Source organism: Herpailurus yagouaroundi, unplaced genomic scaffold (assembly GCF_014898765.1).
Source record: "Herpailurus yagouaroundi ecotype Mexico unplaced genomic scaffold, PumYag 140, whole genome shotgun sequence".
Taxonomy (NCBI): Eukaryota; Metazoa; Chordata; class Mammalia; order Carnivora; family Felidae; genus Herpailurus; species Herpailurus yagouaroundi.
The window spans coordinates 47,440,981-47,460,975 of record NW_024412395.1 but is presented as its reverse complement, the minus strand read 5'-3'; the positions used below and the strand labels follow the sequence as shown (position 1 = coordinate 47,460,975).

Here is a 19,995-nt window from a genome sequence, read left to right as displayed (position 1 = left end):
CCCGGAGAGTCTCATCAGCAGAAAGTCTGTGAAATCCTGACTTATGGGTAGGTAGTCTGGTAAGGTTCAAGGACCTCAGGAGCTCATCATTAGTTGATGATAGTACTTAATTAATAAAATACTTAAAGGTCAGAATGTGCTGGCATCACCAAGTAGCACCCCCGAGTTAGAGTTTGATTCAGTATAATACTGTGAAGTGCCCAAATACTTTCCAGAAATCTGGGCTGAATGAACAGAACAAAATAGCTTAATCTTCAGCACATATGATAAGTTCTAACATCAGAGACACAATCGGCTCATACAGACCTTTATAAAAATTAGGAAAGATCCCCTTTTCTCCTCTGGGGAAAACAACTCTTTACTGGGATAAAGGATTTGGCAATCGGGACATGGGCTGGATTTCAACTGGTATCATTGTGCAGGACAATCTGAGCCACTGGTGGTCATTTATTGATACAAACTACCAATCCCAAGAGAGACCACATACGAATGATTAACTTTTAGGCCAATGACGATTCTAATATTGCAAGGCTATGGAACCCTTTTTTCTCCCAAATAACATCTTATGATAAATGTGAAATCAAAAAGTGATGGTAAGGAATGGGACCAGTACCTATGGGTCTCTGCAACGTTCACTGAAGTGTGATGTTGTTGTTGCTATTGTTTTTTGACTGAGCTATAAAAATAACACATATGCTCAGTTGGTTGAGCATCTGACTCTTGATTTCAGCTCAGGTCATGATCTCATGACTGGTGGAATCGATACCCATTTCAGGCTCCATGCTAACAGCACAGAGCCTGCTTGGGATTCTCTCTCTTTGATCTTTCACTCCTTGTGTGTGTGCGTGTACACACACTCTCTCTCTCAAAATAAATCAATAAAGATTTTAAAAAAGAAAAGAAAAAGAACTAAAACAGCACAGAAAAATATAAAATCTTATTTTCCCACTCTCCTCTTTGAACAGTTTCTTGAGTAACGCTCCAGGAATTGTTTTATACATATGTAAACATATTCTTTATTTGTTATTATAAATAACATAATATTTTTCATGTTGTTCTGCAATTTGACCTTTCAATTAATATATCTTGCATATATTTCCAAGTGGCATATATAAATCTACCTCATTCTTTTTAAATGGTGCACAATGTTCCATTCTATAGATTAATTAAAGGGTACTTCTTTTTTTTTAATTTTTTTTAATGTTTATTTATTTTTGAGAGAGACAGAGACAGAATGCAAGTGGGTTAGGGGAAGAGAGAGAGGGAGACACAGAATTGGAAGCAGGCTCAAGGCTCTGAGCTGTCAGCACAGAGCCCGACACGGGGTTTGAACTCACAAGCCATGAGATCATGACCTGACCCGAAGTCGGATGCTCAACCGACTGAGCCACCCAGGTGCCCCAAATTAATGGGCCACTTCTTGATGGACATTTAAATTTTTCCAGTTTTTCTTTGTAGTTACAAGGTTGTAATGAATATCTTTGTTCCTGGATTTTTGTGAAATCTATAGGTCCCTCTGTTGGATATGTTTCTAAGTTGGATTTTGTAGGTCACACATATTCACGTTTTCTATGTTTCTATTAGACAGCTGGGTTAGGTAGAGGTGCGTCTCCTTGAAGAAGGGGCCATCAAAGGACACTCTTTAATTTTTCATCTCTCAACATCTCTTACAGGAAAAACAGTTCTACAACCTAAAGGCAGAAACCATGCCCATCTTACATGGTATAGGACAGTGCCAGCACTACTTTTTTAAAAGTTGAGTAAGTTAATAACCTACCAACATGGATAGGTATTGCAAACTGAAAACTCTTCTCACAATATCTTCAAATTTAGGATCAAAAACATAATGCCAATAACACATATTTTTTTTGCAATGAACCCAACACAAAGCAGCATACATAACAATGTCATATTTCAGATGATGGGAGCCACATATCATCACATTATTATTCAAAGAAAATGCCTACTTGACAATGAAAATGAGGAGTTATGGCAAATACTATTAGCCCATATGATGCTATTCAATTCCTGTGTATCCTATGAATAAATGATAAATAATGTAATTTAAATTAATTATCTATGAACATTTATACTTACGTTATCTCATTTAACAATACAGTTTTTCTTTTAAAATATTCAAAAGTATTGCAATATTTATTTCTGAAATAGAAATTATCTCTATTTTTCGTGACAATACCAAAACATGATTATGGTAACAAAATCAAAACTATAAAATTTACACAGTAGAAAATAAGAAGCCCAACGACAAATACTGCTAAAACTTGGTTTATATTTTTTCATAGAATATTACTACATGTATCATTAGATCCAAACATTTACTTAACCTTTCAAACTTCCAAAACTACTTTTCCAGAAGACCAGAAATACTGTTCCAATAAAATCTGTAACACCTTGAACTCATTTATCTGTCCTGAACATTAGATTCTCATTTACAAAATGAAGGGCTTGAAAAGACATGGATTTTCAATGTCCATTCTGGTTTCAAAACATTATTTTTCGGAGAATAAAACCAATTTCTGGCAGCATAAAACAATAAACTACCATAATTAGCATGGTAAATCAAGTAAACCTTACATTAGTTTTCTAGGCTTTTAAGACAATATACAAAGATTTCTTCATGAGAAGGGATAGGTGCTATCACACATTAATTTTGGTACAATAACTGTTAGGGATAGAAAAAAATACGAACATTACAGAAGGTCACGACCAGTTGTTAGGAACCCATAAAAAATGTTTTTCTTTCTTCTGTGGAAGGCTGTATTTCATGAGGGAGTTCACATCCCAGTCTCTAATGCAACTCTGAAACAGAATCTAACTCTGGATTAACCTGCCAAATCTAGTCTCCTTGATATTGTCTGAATTACAGTTTGGAAATAAATTATTGGGTTTTAGGGTCTGTTATATTCAGGTACACATCTTGAGAGCATCTTCTAAACCAATAATTGGGGACCAAGTTCTGTCTAGACTTCAGCTAATTTAGTCTCAGAAGCCATGAAGGTTTTTGGTCTTAAACTTCTTTCCATCCACTGCACTATACAGAACTATGAACTTCAACTATGTAGAAACTGTGACTTTCTAAAGTGCTCTTACTATTGAAATACCACATGACCTTCCTATGCTAGGCCAGTTATTATTTTAGCATCTAGATTGTTCTCTGTATCCATTGTAATACCCTAATGATGAAGCAAGTTTGGTCAATAAATAGTCTTAATATCATATTTTATAATTTTTACTTAAAGCAATGGTTTTGAAAGCATGGTCCCCAGACCAGTAGGATCAGCATCACTTGAGAATGTGTTAGAAGTTCATATTTTTGGGTCCTCAGCCATGAACTAGAACCTTTGCAGGTGACACCCTAGCAATCTGTGTGTTAATAAGCACTCCAGGTAATCCTGATGTATGCTCAAGTTTAAGAACCACTTCTTGTCTTATGCATGGGGCAATGATGTCCCCCAGTGGCCAAAAACCCATACACTATTTAAATACATGTGTATATTTAAAATAATTACCAAAGACAATGTTCACATTTTTCTTTTTCTTCTTCAACGTTTTTATTTATTTTTGGGACAGAGAGAGACAGAGCATGAACGGGGGAGGGGCAGAGAGAGAGGGAGACACAGAATCGGAAGCAGGCTCCAGGCTCTGAGCCATCCGCCCAGAGCCCGACGCGGGGCTCGAACTCACGGACCGCGAGATCGTGACCTGGCTGAAGTCGGACGCTTAACCGACTGCGCCACCCAGGCGCCCCTTTTTTCTTTTTTTTAATGTTTGTTTATTCTTTAGGGAGAGACAGAGTGTGACTGGGGGAGGGGCAGAGAGAGAAGAAGACACAGAATCTGAATCTGGCTCCAGGTTCTGAGCTGTCAGCACAGAGCCTGACATGGGGCTTGACTCAGGAGCTGTGAGATTATGACTCGAGCTGAAGTCGGTTGCTTAACCAACTGAGCCACCCAGGTGCCCCTCACTATTTTCTAATGGGTTTGAAATTTAGTCTGAAAATTCATGTGTGTGTGCAAAAACTTCCATTTCTTTTTCTTCTTTTAAATCTAATAAAATCCAAAGCTTAGTATCAGTCTCATTAGATTGCCAGGAAATTAATTCTCACTCAGTACTAACATTCATCTCTCCCAAGACTTAACCAGAATCCAAGAGGCTCTATGGTGTTCAGAAAATGGGAGAAACTTCTTGATCCTCTGGTCTGTGACAGCTTCTGATGACATCCTTATTGTAGAAACTACAGTGGATGCCTGATGTCAGTATTACAGAATCAGTTCTACTGGGCACACCATGTTGCCATTTATGTGAGGTCTCCCCTCCCTCTGGGTGCACTGCCACAGATCAGGGGTGGATGCCTGAAATTACAGGACCCTATTGACTTTTGTCCCTGTCTCTGTCTCTGGAAAGTGTTTCTCCCCCTCTTGCTTCAGGGGCACTTCTCTGGCCCCTTTCACCCACCAAGAAACCCCGATCTTTTATAAAAGAACTTTTACTTTACAAAAGTTCCAAAAGTCTTCTAAAGTGCTGTAAAAAAGAATTTCCTGAGATGATGAAATTGCCCTCTATGGATTTGAAATGTGTCTAGTGCAATTGATGATTTAATTTTTATTTTAACTAATCATAATGTAAACTTAAACAGCCTCATGTGGCTAGTGGCTACTTTATTGGACAGTACAGTTCTAGAGACCTTTGCTTTCACCCTGCTACAAAATACTAATGGCCTAGTCATCCACGTAAATCAAAGAATGAAAACTACAGAGAGCGATACAAAATAGCATCTCAAAAGAAGTTCTCTGGTGATGAGTATTGGAGTGTTCATTACATCGTTCAACTTTTTACCCATTTGAAAATTCTCAAAATAAAAACATGGTAAAAAATATACTGCCACCAATTAAAGCTCAGGTATAAATGGTTTTATGAGCAGGGATCCTGAGGTGTGAGCTCCAACTGTTTTAATTCAGCTAATTCAGGTAAGAGGTAGGGCCGATGAGGAGGACCCTGTGAATGAGAAACAAGGAGTTGGGTGTGAAGAGAAAACCTGGATACTTTGGGGTGAGAAAAAAAGTCTCAGCTGTCAGAGGGAAATGGAAGCTGTGGTTCTGAACAGGAAAGGCATTCTTCCTGAGGGAGATAGAGTCAGCTGCCTTCTGGATGGAGGGAAAGCCATGTGCCTCAGGCTTAAGATGACACTCTTATGAGCTTCTGGTCTAATTTCTTGTAGATAAAAAAGTCAAGCTGGAGGAATAAGAGGTATTTAGGGCAAACACATTTGAATGACAAGCTGGGGGAAGCAATTCAGTGGAGCAGAGTTACCACACGGTGGCTACTAATACAGATGCTGAAACGGATGCACAGGGAAGAGAGAGACTGGTGGGAAAGGCAGGGAAAGGAAGGTCTGTGAGGAAAATTACATTGGACATACTTGAAGACAATCACATTACAGCAGAGCATCCTTTATGACCTCACGTGTACTGGGCATGAAGCCAGAGTTCCTCATTTATTTTTGCAGACTCAACATTTTACATTAGCATGTATTGCCTCTAAGGAATGTTGGTGACTACTTGGAAACAAAGACTGCCATAAACAAAGTTATCACGAATCAGACACCTAGAAAGCTAAGGCCTGGTTTTTCTCAACCTTAGGGTAAAAATTAGGACAGACCTCTGGTTATCTCACATCCAGAAATAATAGAGCGTCTGGGAAGATGGCAGTGTGGATCGGATGTTAGGTAAGATTTTTTAAAATATGAACATGGATCCAAGTGAGTAAATTCTAGGCTGAAGGGAGAGTTATCATTATTCTTTGTTCTTATTTTATCAACCAGATACAGATTCTTGAAAGGAGTAGAAAGAAAGACAAATAGCATCTCGTGAAGATGTTCTGTATATGGTGGTTGTAAACATTTAAATAATTCATTAGTTCCATTTCAAAATACCAGACTCTTCTGAAAAATATTTTTCTCTATCTTCTGTCTCCTACTTTTGCATAGATGAAATGTCAAAATACAATCAAGAAAACCAAGAAAAAAAATAACTTCCTGGTAAGTCTCCATCATGAAATTTGAGTAGAAACAGCCTCTATATCTGATAGTGAGCAAAAGGCAAATTTTCTATTATCTGGCAGTTTTCAGCGGTCAGATATCTGAGCTGCACAGGTATTTTTAAAGAAAAACAAAGAATCAGTGGCCAAAAAGAAGGAATTGAGTAGGAGTTGTGTCTGGAATGTAACAAGTGATGTTAATTTCCCTTCATTCTTAATACATTAATTCCTAAAACTGGGAAGAGACCACTCAATTTAGTGGCTTGCTTAACTGCATTTCCTGTAAGAGCTATCAAAGCTGTCACTATCTATAATTTATTCATTTCCTTTTGTGAATATCTATTCAATATCTACCTTTACTAGACCTTAAAGTACAGGAAGACAGGAACAAGAATTTTGCTGTTGTAGGCATTCATTAAGCGTTTGGTGCATGCATGAATGAATGACTAAATAATACATTTTTAGAAATTAGATCACTTCTTCAACTTTCTCCATTGTGTTATTAAGCAAAAGAATTGTAAAAGGCATGTGTCTGACCATTATTATCTTCTCCCTAACTTAAATGAATCAAATTGTAGAATTTTAAATGAGTTATGGCAATCGTATCTTTTATGTCCTCATTATAGACTTTGATGTGGACCATGGCTTGTGGTATTTTCTGCTGCACACCAAGTGCAGATTATGCCACGTGCTTTGAAAATCAGACCAGCCGTTACAAGTTGTCCATTATCACAACTGTTTAGCCTGACTATGAATGTTGGAACCAAAAGAAAATAATCCTCATGAAACCAATCTTTAAAAGGAAACTAATGAAAAATATTACCTAGCCTTGAAGTCTTGGCAAGTAACCACTTTTTTTCCTTCTAGATTGTCATTACCTAACCTCTAGGCATGGAAAAAAAGCAAACGGTCATTGCCTACTCAACACATTTAAAATCTGATTAGGACAATTTCCAAGCAAATCAACTAAAGTAAAATAATTAACAATGGGATGGAAATTTGGAATCCATGTAAAAATATTTTGCAAAGAACATTTAAACCTCAGATCTTTACCACTATTTTTGAAGTATTTTTAAGCAGAAATAGGAAATCTCTTAATCCATTACATTTCAATTTAATTCTATGACCTGAAGAAATCTATGAGCAACTGACAGAGTTGGCTGATGGGTACAAACATTAAAAAATGCATAGGCTGGGAATGCAAGCTGATGCAGCCACTCTGGAAAACAGTATGGAGGTTCCTCAAAAAGGTAAAAATAGAACTACCCTACCACCCAGCAACTGCACTACTAGGTATTTATCCAAGGGATACAGGTGTGCTGTTTTGAAGGGACACATGCACCCCAATGTTTATAGCAGCACTCTCAACAATAGCCAACGTAAGAAAAGAGCCCAAATATCCATCAATGGATGAATGGATAAAGAAGGTGTGGTATATACATATATATATATATATATATATATGTATATATATATATATACACACACACACACACACACACACACACAATGGAGTATACCTCGGCAATCAAAAAGAGTGAAATCTTGCCATTTGCAACTAGGTGGATGGAACTGGAAGGTATTATGCTAAGTGAAATTAGTCAGAGAAAGACAAATATCATATGACTTCACTCATATGAGGACTTTAAGAGACAAAACAGATGAACATAAGGGAAGGGAAAAAAATAATATAAAAACAGGAAGGGGGACAAAACATAAGAGACTGAAAAATATGGAGAACAAACAGAGGGTTACCAGAGCCAGTGTGGGAGGGGGGATGGGCTAAATGGGTAAGGGGCACTAAGGAATCTACTCCTGAAATCATTGATGCACTATATGCTAACTAATTTGGATGTAAATTTAAAAAAAATAATTAAAAAGATGCATAGGAATTAATTTTTTTTTAAATAAGCTGTATATCCAACGTGTGGCCCGGAACGAACGCAGGACACCAAGACCAAGAATCACAGCCGGGTGCCCCATGCATAGGAGTTAATCTTATCAGGTTAAAATCAGCAGTATCATTAAAGTAAAATATTTTTTTAAACTTGCTATCATTATCAGAAAGGTTAAAACAAAGGATTAATTTAATGCTCATTCTAACAACAAAGGGGATCGCTGCAATGCCTGTAAAGGTGAGCTTTCTGTAAAGAACCCTGATTTTTCTGCGCCACCTTGCGGTGATAATAGGATTACTGCAAGTGAAAGTGATCAAAGTTTTTCTTTGCGTTGTTCCGGCCTTCAAAGATCCGCATTGCGGGAACCGGCCCCTACACAAACGTGCAGAAAATGGTGTCTTTCTTTGTAGCCAGTGATCGGAAGGAGACTGCTCTTTTTCCTACAACCTCCCCCATTTCCTTTATTCCGTCATTCCAAATCCACCTTCCTGCTAATGCCACTCCGCACTCTGACCCCTTCGCCACCCCTTCGCATCTGCCGCACCACCCGGTGCCGCCCCCTTCCCCTTCCGCAGCCCTTCCTCCGGGTCTTCGCAGCACCTCCTCCCCGCGGCACCTCCTCCTCGCAAATCCCTGCGTTGAGAGCCCGCCCCCTGCTTCCGGCAGCCAATGGCAGCCCGGCCCCGCCCCGCCCCGCCCCTCCCGCCGCTTCCAGAAGCTCTGGTGGGGTTTGGGCCTGGGCTGCGGGACTCTGAGCCCCTGGCTCCTCCGCTGGGGCGCGGCGGGCGCAAGTGCCGGAGGCTCGCACCCCCTCCCGGTGAGAGCCATGGATTCGCAGGGGCTGAAGGTGAGCGGACGGGGCCTGGACGCAAGTTGCCTCTGCCGGCGGCGTGGGCCCGGAGGGCGTGGGGAGGAGAGGACTTCGCGAGGGCGTCGTTATCCTGCTGTGCCTTTGCTGCCCGGGTTCGCCAGGCGTCCCGGGCGGTGCTGGCCTGTAGCTGTATCACCAGGGCCACCTCCATGGGCCCTCCCTTGGAATCTTGAAGTCCGGGGCAGTCACGCTGCTAACGAATTGCCGTTAGTGTGCTTGTCCCACCCCGTTTGGGTTGTTTACTTTTACTTTGTATCCCGTTTGTTCCGGATGCTTGGTCAACGAATAACACCTACTGCGCCTCCCGGTGCGATTTTTAAGGATTTAATTAAGCAAACTAGTGTCAATGAACCGATTGCACAGAACAGGAACACGAAAGATTATATGAAAACAAAGTGCTAGGCTTGAAAATGGAGGAGTCTTTATTTTGGGGTGATGGGCTTCTTTATCACCGATTCATCTATTAAGCAAATATTTTGTGACGGTCCACTGAAGAAGTGATCTAAAAACAGGGACATGAGGCTTGAGAATTAAGTTTCTTTGTAGGATGATGATCTCCCATTTGTTCACTGATTCACTCTTTCAGCACATGTTGATGGAGGGCTCGCTGTGTGTACATTGGCAGCTGGAGAGAGTGATGAGCAGATCTGAACAGCCCCTGCCTTCACAGATTGTACAACCTAATGCTGGACAAAAACCTTAAATTAATTCAACAAGTATTTATTGAGTGCCCACTATGTTGCTGGCACTATTCTAAGCCCTGAAAATAATAAGTCCTGCAATGTTAAAGCTAAGAAAAACACTCCTAGTCTTAGACTTACATTTGAGTGGGGGGAGTCAGACGGTAAGTAGTGTGTTAGATGGTGAAAAGTGGATGAAGGACAACTTGGCAGTGACAGAGAGTCCTGGAGGGTCTTCTGATTCTTTGCTTGAGTTACATTATTTTCCAAAGCCCTCCCCATCTCCTTAATTTTTTTCATAACTTTAATTTGTCCTTTGCACTATGAACTAAGTGAACTTTTCAATAAAAACACTTTCATGCCTAATACTGTTATGTGGCTCTTCATCACTTAGACTAGAGGAGTAAATCCAAGTCCTTAACATGAGGCCTTGCTAGACCCTACCTTTCTCTCCAACCTCCTCATCCTAGAATCTGTGTCTTAACATAAGACTCTAAAACAGGGAATGGCAAACTTTTTCTGTAAAGGGTCAAATAGTACGTATCTTGGGCTTCACAGGCCATAGGGTTCCTGGCATCTAACCTGCCATTGCAGCTTGATAGCGACCATAGGCGATACTTAAATGAGCGAGCATGGCCCTGTTCCAGTAAAACTTTATTTATGGACACTAAAATTTGAATTTCTTAGAATTTTCACATGTTATGAATATTTGTTTTGTTTTGCTCCCCCCACCCGCCAGCTGTTTGAAAATGTACAAGCCATTCTTAGTTTGCTGACCATACCAAAAAAAAAAAAAAAAAAAGAGCAGCTGGCTATAGTTTGTCAATCCCTGCTCTACAATACAGAATGACTTTAAGTCCTCTCCATCGCCTCTCCATCCTTGTGTTTCACTGCTGATTTCTTACAAGTGCTGATTTCTTATCTCTGTTGCTGTTCCTCTGCCTGGTAACTCTACCCTCCTCAAGGATCATGAAGGGGAAATATGTGTACGTGTGGACGGAGTGAGGAGTTCATGATTCAAGAGGGAATTCTGAAGTCCACCCAGAGAATCTTTTTATTCTTCTGTCATCCCACACCCCAACCTCATTCTTTACATCCCTACAACACTTTATAAGCTCTTTTCTTGCTTGTATTTATGGCATGGTATTAGTCTTTGGATTCTAGTCTCAGGTTAAAATCTTAAGCCTTTCTGGGTCAGGAACCATGTCTTATTCATCTTCACATAAACAGTATCTAGCCCAGTGCCTGGGACTAGTAGGCAGTCAGTAAACATTTGTTGGTCTGAACAAACCAAGGAGTGGTAATAGATGTGAGAGTAGGAAGTAGACTAGAGAAACAGAAGAGCCTACTGACTGGTTAGAATTAGTAAGACTGGGCAAACTGGAAGGGAGGATGCCATGACTTGATTTCTGGCTTGGGTAGAGGGGGCAAATGGAAAGATAAATCTGGAGCTTTGATGAGAGGTCTTGACTGGACACTATGTTTTTTTATTTCATCAATGTATAGGGCTCAGAGGAACTTACTTTTCTCAGAACAGGAGTTTTACAGTATGATACTGTTAATTAATCCTCACAATGGTCTATAAATGATTAGTGGCATTTTACAAATGAGCAAACTAAGGTGTGTAAGATGGACCAGAAATTTAAAACCAGGTCTTTTCACCTTAAATCCATGTCCTTTTTATGATACCTTTCAGGAAAATTATAGATGCTTGGTGATAGTAAATGTTGAATAGAAGTCGAGTAAGATGATATTAACATTGTCCTTAGTTGTGGCAAACAAAGAGTTCATCTGCAATCTTAGGGAAGGGCACAGGAGGAAAAGTGCGCTTTACTGAAGCGTGCTGTGTGGGTAACTGGGAACAAGAGAGCAGTAACCACAAGGAGGGAAGCAGAGTAAAAGTTAAAAGGGAATGTTTGCCTAAGTGTTCAAGAGAAGCATGTGGACTGTAGCCCTTCAGAAACAACACACTGTAAAAAAGAGCAGTCTAGGGACACCTGGGTGGCTCAGTCAAACGTTTGACTTTGACTTGGGTCATGATCTCACAGTACATGGGTTCGAGCCCCGTGTTGGGCTCTGTGCTGACAGCTCAGAGCCTGGAGCCTGTTTCAGATTCTGTCTCTCTCTCTCTCTCTCTCTCTCTCTCTCTCTCTCTCCCCTTTCCCCCACTCACGCTCTGTCTCTCAAAAATAAAAAAATTAAAAAAAATTTTTTTTAAACAGTCTAGACATTCATTTTTCAATCTTTTCAATCACTGCTTCATCTGTATTTCTCCCTCCTGCTATATGGGCTGCAGAATCAGAGTAGGTGAGTATGGGATGGTCCAGATTGGTTTATGGAGGTGAATCAGGTCCATTACAGAAATAGTGAATATGGCTTCCTTCTTTGATTAGGTTAGCAACTAAGCCTTAGGTATGATCCTGAGAGAAAGGTGTAAAGCATAGACTCAATTAATCAGAACTTAGTATCTCCTGATAGTAGTTTTCTGCCAAGTAAATCTAAATAATATAATTTTGAAAAAAGCTTAAAGGTAATAATTTCCATTAAAAAAGTTTAGATCATTTGTTCTTACTGACAGTTCTTTGTTGTAGAACTCAGAAAAAAAGACATTTCACAGTGAATTGCTGAATTCAATTTGTCATTACTTTGTAACGCTCTAAAAACAAAATAGAAGCAAGGTTTTTTGTTTTTTTTTTTAAAGAATCCTGTGGTCTGGCAATGGAAGGCTCTTACTAGTCCTGTTTTTGTCAATGTTCCCATTTTCTTTTCTTTTATGTTTTATTAAGTTTATTTTGAGAGAGAGATAGAATCCCCCCCCCCACACACACACACGCACAAGTGTACATGCAAGTGGGGGAGGGGCAGAGAGAGAGAATCCTAAGCAGGCTACCCACTGTCAGCAGTGTGGGACTCGAACTCACAAACTGTGAGATCATGACCCCCAGCCTAAATCAAGAGTTTGACGCTAAACCAACTGAGCCCAGGCATCCCTGTTTTCCCATTTTCTAAAATCTTTAAGAAAATGTGGGCAAAGGAAAGAGGCAATACTAGCCTAATTTCAGTATTGTTAAATAATTTAGAAAAAAAAGATTGAAATTATTAGAAAACATTGAGTTTTTTCAAAAATTTTGTGTTCATTGTGTTTTGCATTTGTTACTGTTAAGTGCTAGCCTTTAACAATATTTTCAGGAACTTGGAAGGAAAAAAGAACCACGTTATCTAATTTTAGATTATTTAAAATTTTAGATTAATACCTGCTTCTTAAGGTATTTGAACACCAAAATCTCTTTTAACATTTAGTCCTTGTTTCCTTTTAGACTTTGATTAATTACTATTGTCAGGAGAAATATTTCCATCATGTATTACTTGCTGCCAGTGAAGGAGTTAAGAGGTATGGCAGTGACCCAGTCTTCAGGTTTTATCATGCCTATGGTACATTAATGGAAGGTATGTGCTAATTATTAAACATGTTCCATAAGTTTTAAATTCTTGTTTTGCACTATGAAGTTTTTCACATTATAATTTTGATTTTCAGGTAGAACTCAAGAAGCTCTTCGGGAATTTGAGGCTATTAAAAATAAACAAGATGTATCACTTTGTTCTCTAATTGCACTGATATATGCCCATAAAATGAGTCCTAATCCAGGTATAGTATTTAAGTATAATGCTTAGGACAATATTTTCTACTCAATTCATTTTGATTTTTCTCAATTACCATAACATTTAGTCTGATAATCTATATTATAATTTTCTATAGTTACCATTTTATATATTTGTTTTATCTTCCTGACAAGGTTACTGATTTATCAAGCACAAGAAATACGTGTCTTTTATCACTTTCATATTCCTTTTATCTTAGGGCAAAAGTTTCATTAATATATAGGGATCATTTGAAATAATATAAAGTTGTATATTAGCAATTATTAAACAAAGGACAGCCCAAAATAGGTTTACACATAAATTGCAGCCAACTTTAATTTTTTTTTTAATGTTTATTTTTGAGACAGAGGGAGACAGAGTGCAAGTGAAAGTGAAAAGATGAGCTACATACTGGAAAAAATATTTGCAATTCATTAACTGACAAGAAAATAGTGTTTGAATATAAAAAGAACTCTTACAAAAATAAAGAGCCAATGTAATAAAGTTATAGAATATGAACAGATAATACACAGAGAAAAGGCTGGTACAAATATGAAGAGATGTTCAACTTGTTAGTAAGTAGGGAAATTAAAATTGCAAAAAGACACCATTTTACATGTATCATATCATCAGATTGGCAAAATTTAAAAATTTTTTTTAATGTTTATTTATTTTTGAGACAGAGACAGAGTGTGAACAGGGGAGGGGCAGAGAGAGAGGGAGACACAGAATCTGAAACAGGCTCCAGGCTCTGAGCTGTCAGCACAGAGCCCAATGCGGGGCTTGAACCCACGAACTGTGAGATCATGACCTGAGCCGAAGTCGGACGCTTAACCGACTGAGCCACCCAGGTGCCCCATTTTGCAGCCAACTTTATAGCTTATACGCAAATCTATAGCTACATGCAGTTTCTCCCTTCCACTGTATCTTAAGCTTCTCAAAGGCCCATATACATCCCTGCAGGGCAGGGAGGGGTGCTGGCTCTTAGAAGATATTCAGTAAATTTTTATCCAGTAGTAGGTTGGGAAATATAACTAGATTATGGAAAGAACCTTATGCATAAGCCAATAATTAAAATTGTGCGAACTGTCAACGAACAGTGATCTTAATGGCTGAAGCACAATATCATAATTACAGGTAATAAAGAAGAAATAGTATTGTATTCTTTTATACATATCCAGTAACAGCTAATAGCGTTACAAATGTACATCATGTTTCAAATAATTAGACTATAACCAGATGTCACAGAATGTCTTTTTTTAATATTAGAAAATTTTTTTCCAAAGCAAAAGTATCACATATCTCCTTTATCCTACATGTACTGGCACAGATCAACAAAAAGTGACTTAAAACATTAATGTGTTTAACAAGTAAACAAATCTAATGACTAGATGCTTACCTTCTGCAAGAGACTATGCCAAACACAGAGAATATAAAAGAATTGTAAGAAGTGACCCATGACATCAAGTTTATAGTCTAGTTAAGAAAAGAAAATGTAAAACCCATAAAGGTTAAATTCTAATGTTACTATTAAATAAAATTATGAGAAATAAAACAAATGAGTTCATAATTAACTGAAAATGGTATGTACTATTAATCCATAGAAGAACAAAGCAAACGCTTTGTGTAAAATGGGGCCTTAATCTGGTTTTAGAAGCACAAGTAGGATTTGAATATAAAACATATGTGTCGTACAGGATAAATCAATGGGCAAATATGTGGAAGTGGTTCAGGATTAGGCTCTTGTATGGATCTCCTTTCTCTGTGCTCCAGCAGGAGTGTATTTAGGTGGAACACAGAACTTGCATAGAGAGATGTAATCAGTAAATCTAAAAAAAAAGAGAGATTCGTACAAACTATTTTCCTCTTAGAATCAAGTTTTCATTTAATTGGTTATTCCCAAGAGTGTTGGTTCTGTTGGGAAATGTGATTTCCAGGACACTAAAAGGATGGAGGCAGACATATTGTTTAGAAACACCTGAGTACAGACTTTACTTTCTACCATAGATGATTTTGAGTGGGCTTAAACTCAGGAGCGGCCCAGATGTCCATTACTATTGCCTAGGAAGGGCTTAGATTATTCATGTCCATTCTTCCTGAATACAGATGTAAGCCCTGATTATAAAAGGTCCATTAAGAACTCGAGCTGATATCTGGTAAGAGCCAGCTTTGTGCAGATGGTGTCACAGCTAACAGGTGGCCTACTTGAGACTTGATAGATACCTGGGCAGGAAAGTACAAATCGTGCCCCTGCCCTGATGAGTTCTGTTTCTACAGAGTTCTGTCTCTGTATCCTGGCTACTTAATGAAAACTTCTGTAGGTGTTCAAGTGGGTGCGTTGGAGGGTCTTCTTGCCAGGCAATCTGTATAGCCTTCCAGAAACAATTTCATTTCATGAACTCAAAGTCGTACCTTGGTGGTTCCACATTTAAGTTTACATTGGTATCATTAGAGATAAAAGAAAGAGTCGTAATACCTTTTCTGAGTAGCCATTTCCAGAAAGGTAGTCAGAATCACAGCCTTCAGCTTTGACATTTCTTCTTCCTTATTGCATAGTTGATCCACATTCAGATTCAATTCAGGATTTGGATCGAATTGATAGTTGTGTCCTAAGCACACGTGTAATAGATTTAAAGGTTAGAGTTATGAGAGGTGGGCCATCTTTTTAAGGGAGCTGCTATGCAGTCAGTATTAAACCATGTAAATAATGGTAATTATACTGCCTTTCATTGACCAATGAGAGCAGCCAGGAATGTTTACATATTTTAGAATTGGATTAGGGAGTTGGGTAATTTGAGTACTCGCCCTGGATTTGCCCCTAATAATTTCAGAATCATTGCTAATTTTTTCAAGTCCTGTTGCTAAAAAATTTGTATATTTAGCCTTTATATCTTGAGAATGACATAAACTATAGAACTGTAGTATGCAACAGTGGTCATTAACTACATGTGGATGTTTGAGTGCTGGAATGTATCTAGTTTGAGAACCCAAGTTTTAAATTAACTTTAATTCTAATTAATTTTAAATTTAAAACTGATACTTGATTCAGTTATCAGAAAAGTAATGTTTGGAATAATGAATATATGAATCTGTTGTTTTCATCTATAAATTTTAAGGAAGCTAAGTACAAATCACATAATTTTGAAGAGAATTTAGCATTATAACTGAGATGTACCTTGTAAAAAATACATATCAGATTTTTAAAATTTAATAAGAAAAAAAGTATCTCAATTTTCATCTCAATTGTGTGTTGGAATGATAATTTGGATAAATTAAGTTAAATAAAATATGTTAGTAAAATCAATTTTACTTGTTTCTTTTTACTTTTTTGATGTAGCTACTAGGAAATTTTAAATTACATATGTGACTTAATATTTTAGTCTGTTAGACCGTGGTGTTCTAGAGAGAACTATATTCTGTGCTCTGTTAATCATCTGACCTATTATGAACACTTGATCTAGAATTTAATTTTTATTTAATGTCTTTTTTCCCCTCCTAGATAAAGAAGCTATTCTGGAATCAGATGCCAGAGTAAAAGAGCAGCGTAAAGGAGCTGGGCCAAAAGCTCTGTACCACGCAGGCTTATTTTTATGGCACATTGGTCGTCATGATAAGGCGAGAGAATATATTGACAGAATGATCAAAATGTCAAATGGCAGTAAAGAGGTAGCTGGTCTTCTTATTTTGAAATAGATAAAATAAAGGAAGCTTACATATTAAGTAGTATTTGTTCTATTCTCAATTTATAAATAACAGCTTTATTTTAATATTATTTTGTAAAATTGTGGTTGTCTAAAGTTGTCTATTTTTATGCTGTTAATTAACTCTTGAAAAAATCCCTCCCTGGTTCTTTCCCTACCTTCCTTCCTTATCTCTATCTTTCTCTCTCACTCTCCTTATTGAACTGTTCTAGGTACAAGATACCATTGTTTGCACTGTTAATAATACAAAGATCAGGAATACATAAACTTTACTTACATGGATGGGTCAATCTAGTAGTGTCATAGAGCACCTATGCAGCTAATACTGTTATAATGAGCGTTTATAAATGGTGTGAGAGACATGTGATTGAAGTATTCAGGAAAAGAGTAATTAACAGTTCTTGCTCACTTTGTGCTAGGCACTATTTTGGTACTTAAGGAAAGATCACATCTATAAATGTTAGGAGAATGAGGAAGAATTTCTTGAAGGAAGTAGCATTTGAGGTAAAACCTGAAACATGGATACAGCTTCCACATGCAAAGATGTTGGAAAAGGGAAACAAATACTCCCAATGTGGGGAATAATAAATGGAAATGAGAAAAACAGAGAGATGTGTTGGTTCTGTGTACAGTAAGAAACTCACTTTTGACGGGAACACTGTAGAAAAAGAGGGTGGAAGAAAAGCTTCGAGAGGTGGGTTGGGACAAATTGAAGGGCCTTGACAGCTAGCTACAAGTATTTCTATGAAATTTAGTAGGCATGGAGAGGTCATTGAGACTTTTAATTGTGGCAGTGGTATTTATAGAGTACAAATTTTGAAGACTGTTTCAAATATGGTTTATAGGATGAACTGGCCTAAGGAGAAACTAGAGTGCTGCCCCCAAATGGTAGTACATACTTTCCAGCAGAAGGTTTTTAAGGGCCTACACTAAAATATTGTACATATATGACCACTATAATGCATACGAAAGCTTTATAGTTTATATCATTCTCGAGATATACGGGCTAAATTAGATGCAAATTTTTTAACAACAGGACTTGAAAAAATTAGCAATGACTCTAAAATTATTAGGGGCAAGATTTTGAGGTGTCAGATATCAAGGATGTCTCTCTGAGGTCTTAAGTCTGGAGAGTTCAGATCCCAGTTAACATAAACAGAGAATATGTTGAGACGAGAAGGTAATCTTGGAGAGGGTAATGTATTTGGTTCCAGACATACTATGTTTCCACCTCTGGTGGAACAGTGAGATGGAGATAGTAGATGAGCTCTTAGGAAAAGAAAAGTTTAGAAAGAGGTATTGGACTAGAAATAAAGGTTGAGAATCATCCACACAGAAATAATAGTTGAAACGATTCAAATACAGACATTGATCTAGTGAGTAGAAATAGCATTTAGTATTCATTTCTGTCTTTTCAGGTGAAATATAGGGAGGTAAATATAATCTTAAAGATTTATAAGTTTATGAATTAACCTAGAAAAAAAATTTTTAAGACTTTATTTTTAAGTAATCTCTACACCCAATGTGGGGCTCGAACTCACAACCCCAAGATCAAGAGTTGCATGCTTTTCAACTGAGCCTGCCAGGTGCCCCTAGAAATTTTTTGATAGAAAAACAGATTTCACAACTTTTTATTTGACATTAAAAAGAAAAGTAACCTGTAGACACCTTCTTTCTCATTCTATAAACCTTATAATCCACTGGCTCCCTAACATTTCTGAAAGTAAGCATCTGTGACTTCTTCAGTCTTTAATTCCTGAGGCCATTTATCCTTTCATTTGAAATGCACTGGACTAGTCACAAGGATTAAGATAGTTGCCAGGTTATCTTAACTTTTACTATATATAAAGCAAGACACTTCTGTTTTTCCATCTCTGTTCACTTGGTCTGTTTGCCCAAAAAAAGAAGTAACACATTCTTGTTTATGTATTGAATTACATGTTTAACAACTTTCAATAATAATTTACTAGCAAAGTCCCAGATGAGACTACTGGTTATTTAGTATTAATGGAATATTTGACAAGTTTCTCAATATTGGACACATCATAATCTTAAGGGCTAAAATACATAACAGTTCCCAAAACTCTAGGCTGGAAAAGGTTTGAACCAGTTTTATTGAACATTGTTTTATTGTTCATAACATTTTTTGTCAGAGTGATTGTTGTTACTAATTACAGAAAAGGACATTAGTTTTTACCTCTTTCATCAACATTTATTTCTTTTGTTTCCAATAAAATGGGAGTATGATTAGACTTTTTCATTCTACAGGGACAGGTTTTGAGAGCATGGCTTGATATCACAAGAGGAAAAGAACCTTATACTAAAAAAGCACTAAGATATTTTGAAGAGGGATTACAAGATGGAAATGATATTTTTGCTCTGCTGGGTAAGGTGAGTTGAAGTTAGGGTAAATAAATCATATTTTAAAATTTATTCATAATATATATATTTGAAACCCAACAAAACTGAGTAGTCCAAAAAAGATAGTAATTGTTATGTTACTTTTATCAGCTCTCAACTGTAAGAGGAACTTGCATTTTATTTGTATAGGACAGTGAACTACAAACTAGAGAAAGGTATTTCCTTACCAAATTCCTGAATCCCGATTGGTTTTAATTTGTTTTGTGGTGGTGGTGGTGGTGGTGGTGGTTCCGGTGGTTCCTATATTGCTTATTTACCAAACATTTATGGTTTGTCTAACATGTGCAAGGCATCACTGTAGATACCAGGGAGACCCTGAGCAAAGTAAAACCTCTTGCTTTTATGGAGCTTATACTCTATTGTTGGAGACAGACAATAAACAAAATAAGTAATTAAATTACATAGTATATTGGAAGGTAATAAGTGCAATGGAAAAATAAGTAAATCAGATAAAGGGAGAGAAGGAGAGCTGGGAGTATGAACCTATAGTTTTAAATCATGTGGTCAGAGAAAGTGACATTTGAGCAAAGACCTATAGGAAGTGAGAGTTACTGCTCTGTGGGCACCTGGGGGAAAGCATTTACAAATAGAGGAGATAACAAGTTGAACTACCTTAAGGCATGTTCAGGGCATTGCTGGGAGGCCAGGAGACGAAAGTGGAATGAGCTAAGCAGAGGGTAGAAGTGGAGGCTTGAGGAAAAGGTGAGTATGAGGATGGGGGGGGGGGG

General features: G+C 37.7%; 1 protein-coding gene across 2 annotated transcripts in view; it reads left to right on the top strand.

Annotated features, from left to right (window-relative positions):
• The first annotated feature begins 8,658 nt into the window (after positions 1 to 8,658).
• The window catches only part of TTC21B (tetratricopeptide repeat domain 21B), an 84,537-nt gene continuing 73,200 nt past the window's right edge, over positions 8,659 to 19,995 (top strand). Inside the window, exons 1-6 of one of the 2 annotated variants that reach the window (XM_040475260.1) lie at positions 8,673 to 8,802; positions 9,413 to 9,670; positions 12,824 to 12,953; positions 13,042 to 13,152; positions 16,645 to 16,811; positions 19,115 to 19,237. In XM_040475260.1, coding sequence (XP_040331194.1) covers positions 9,608 to 9,670; positions 12,824 to 12,953; positions 13,042 to 13,152; positions 16,645 to 16,811; positions 19,115 to 19,237 — 594 coding nt within the window. In that variant the 5' untranslated portion in view covers positions 8,673 to 8,802; positions 9,413 to 9,607. Of the gene's footprint in view, positions 8,803 to 9,412; positions 9,671 to 12,823; positions 12,954 to 13,041; positions 13,153 to 16,644; positions 16,812 to 19,114; positions 19,238 to 19,995 lie in introns of both variants that reach the window. The other variant, XM_040475261.1, reaches the window with a different exon arrangement.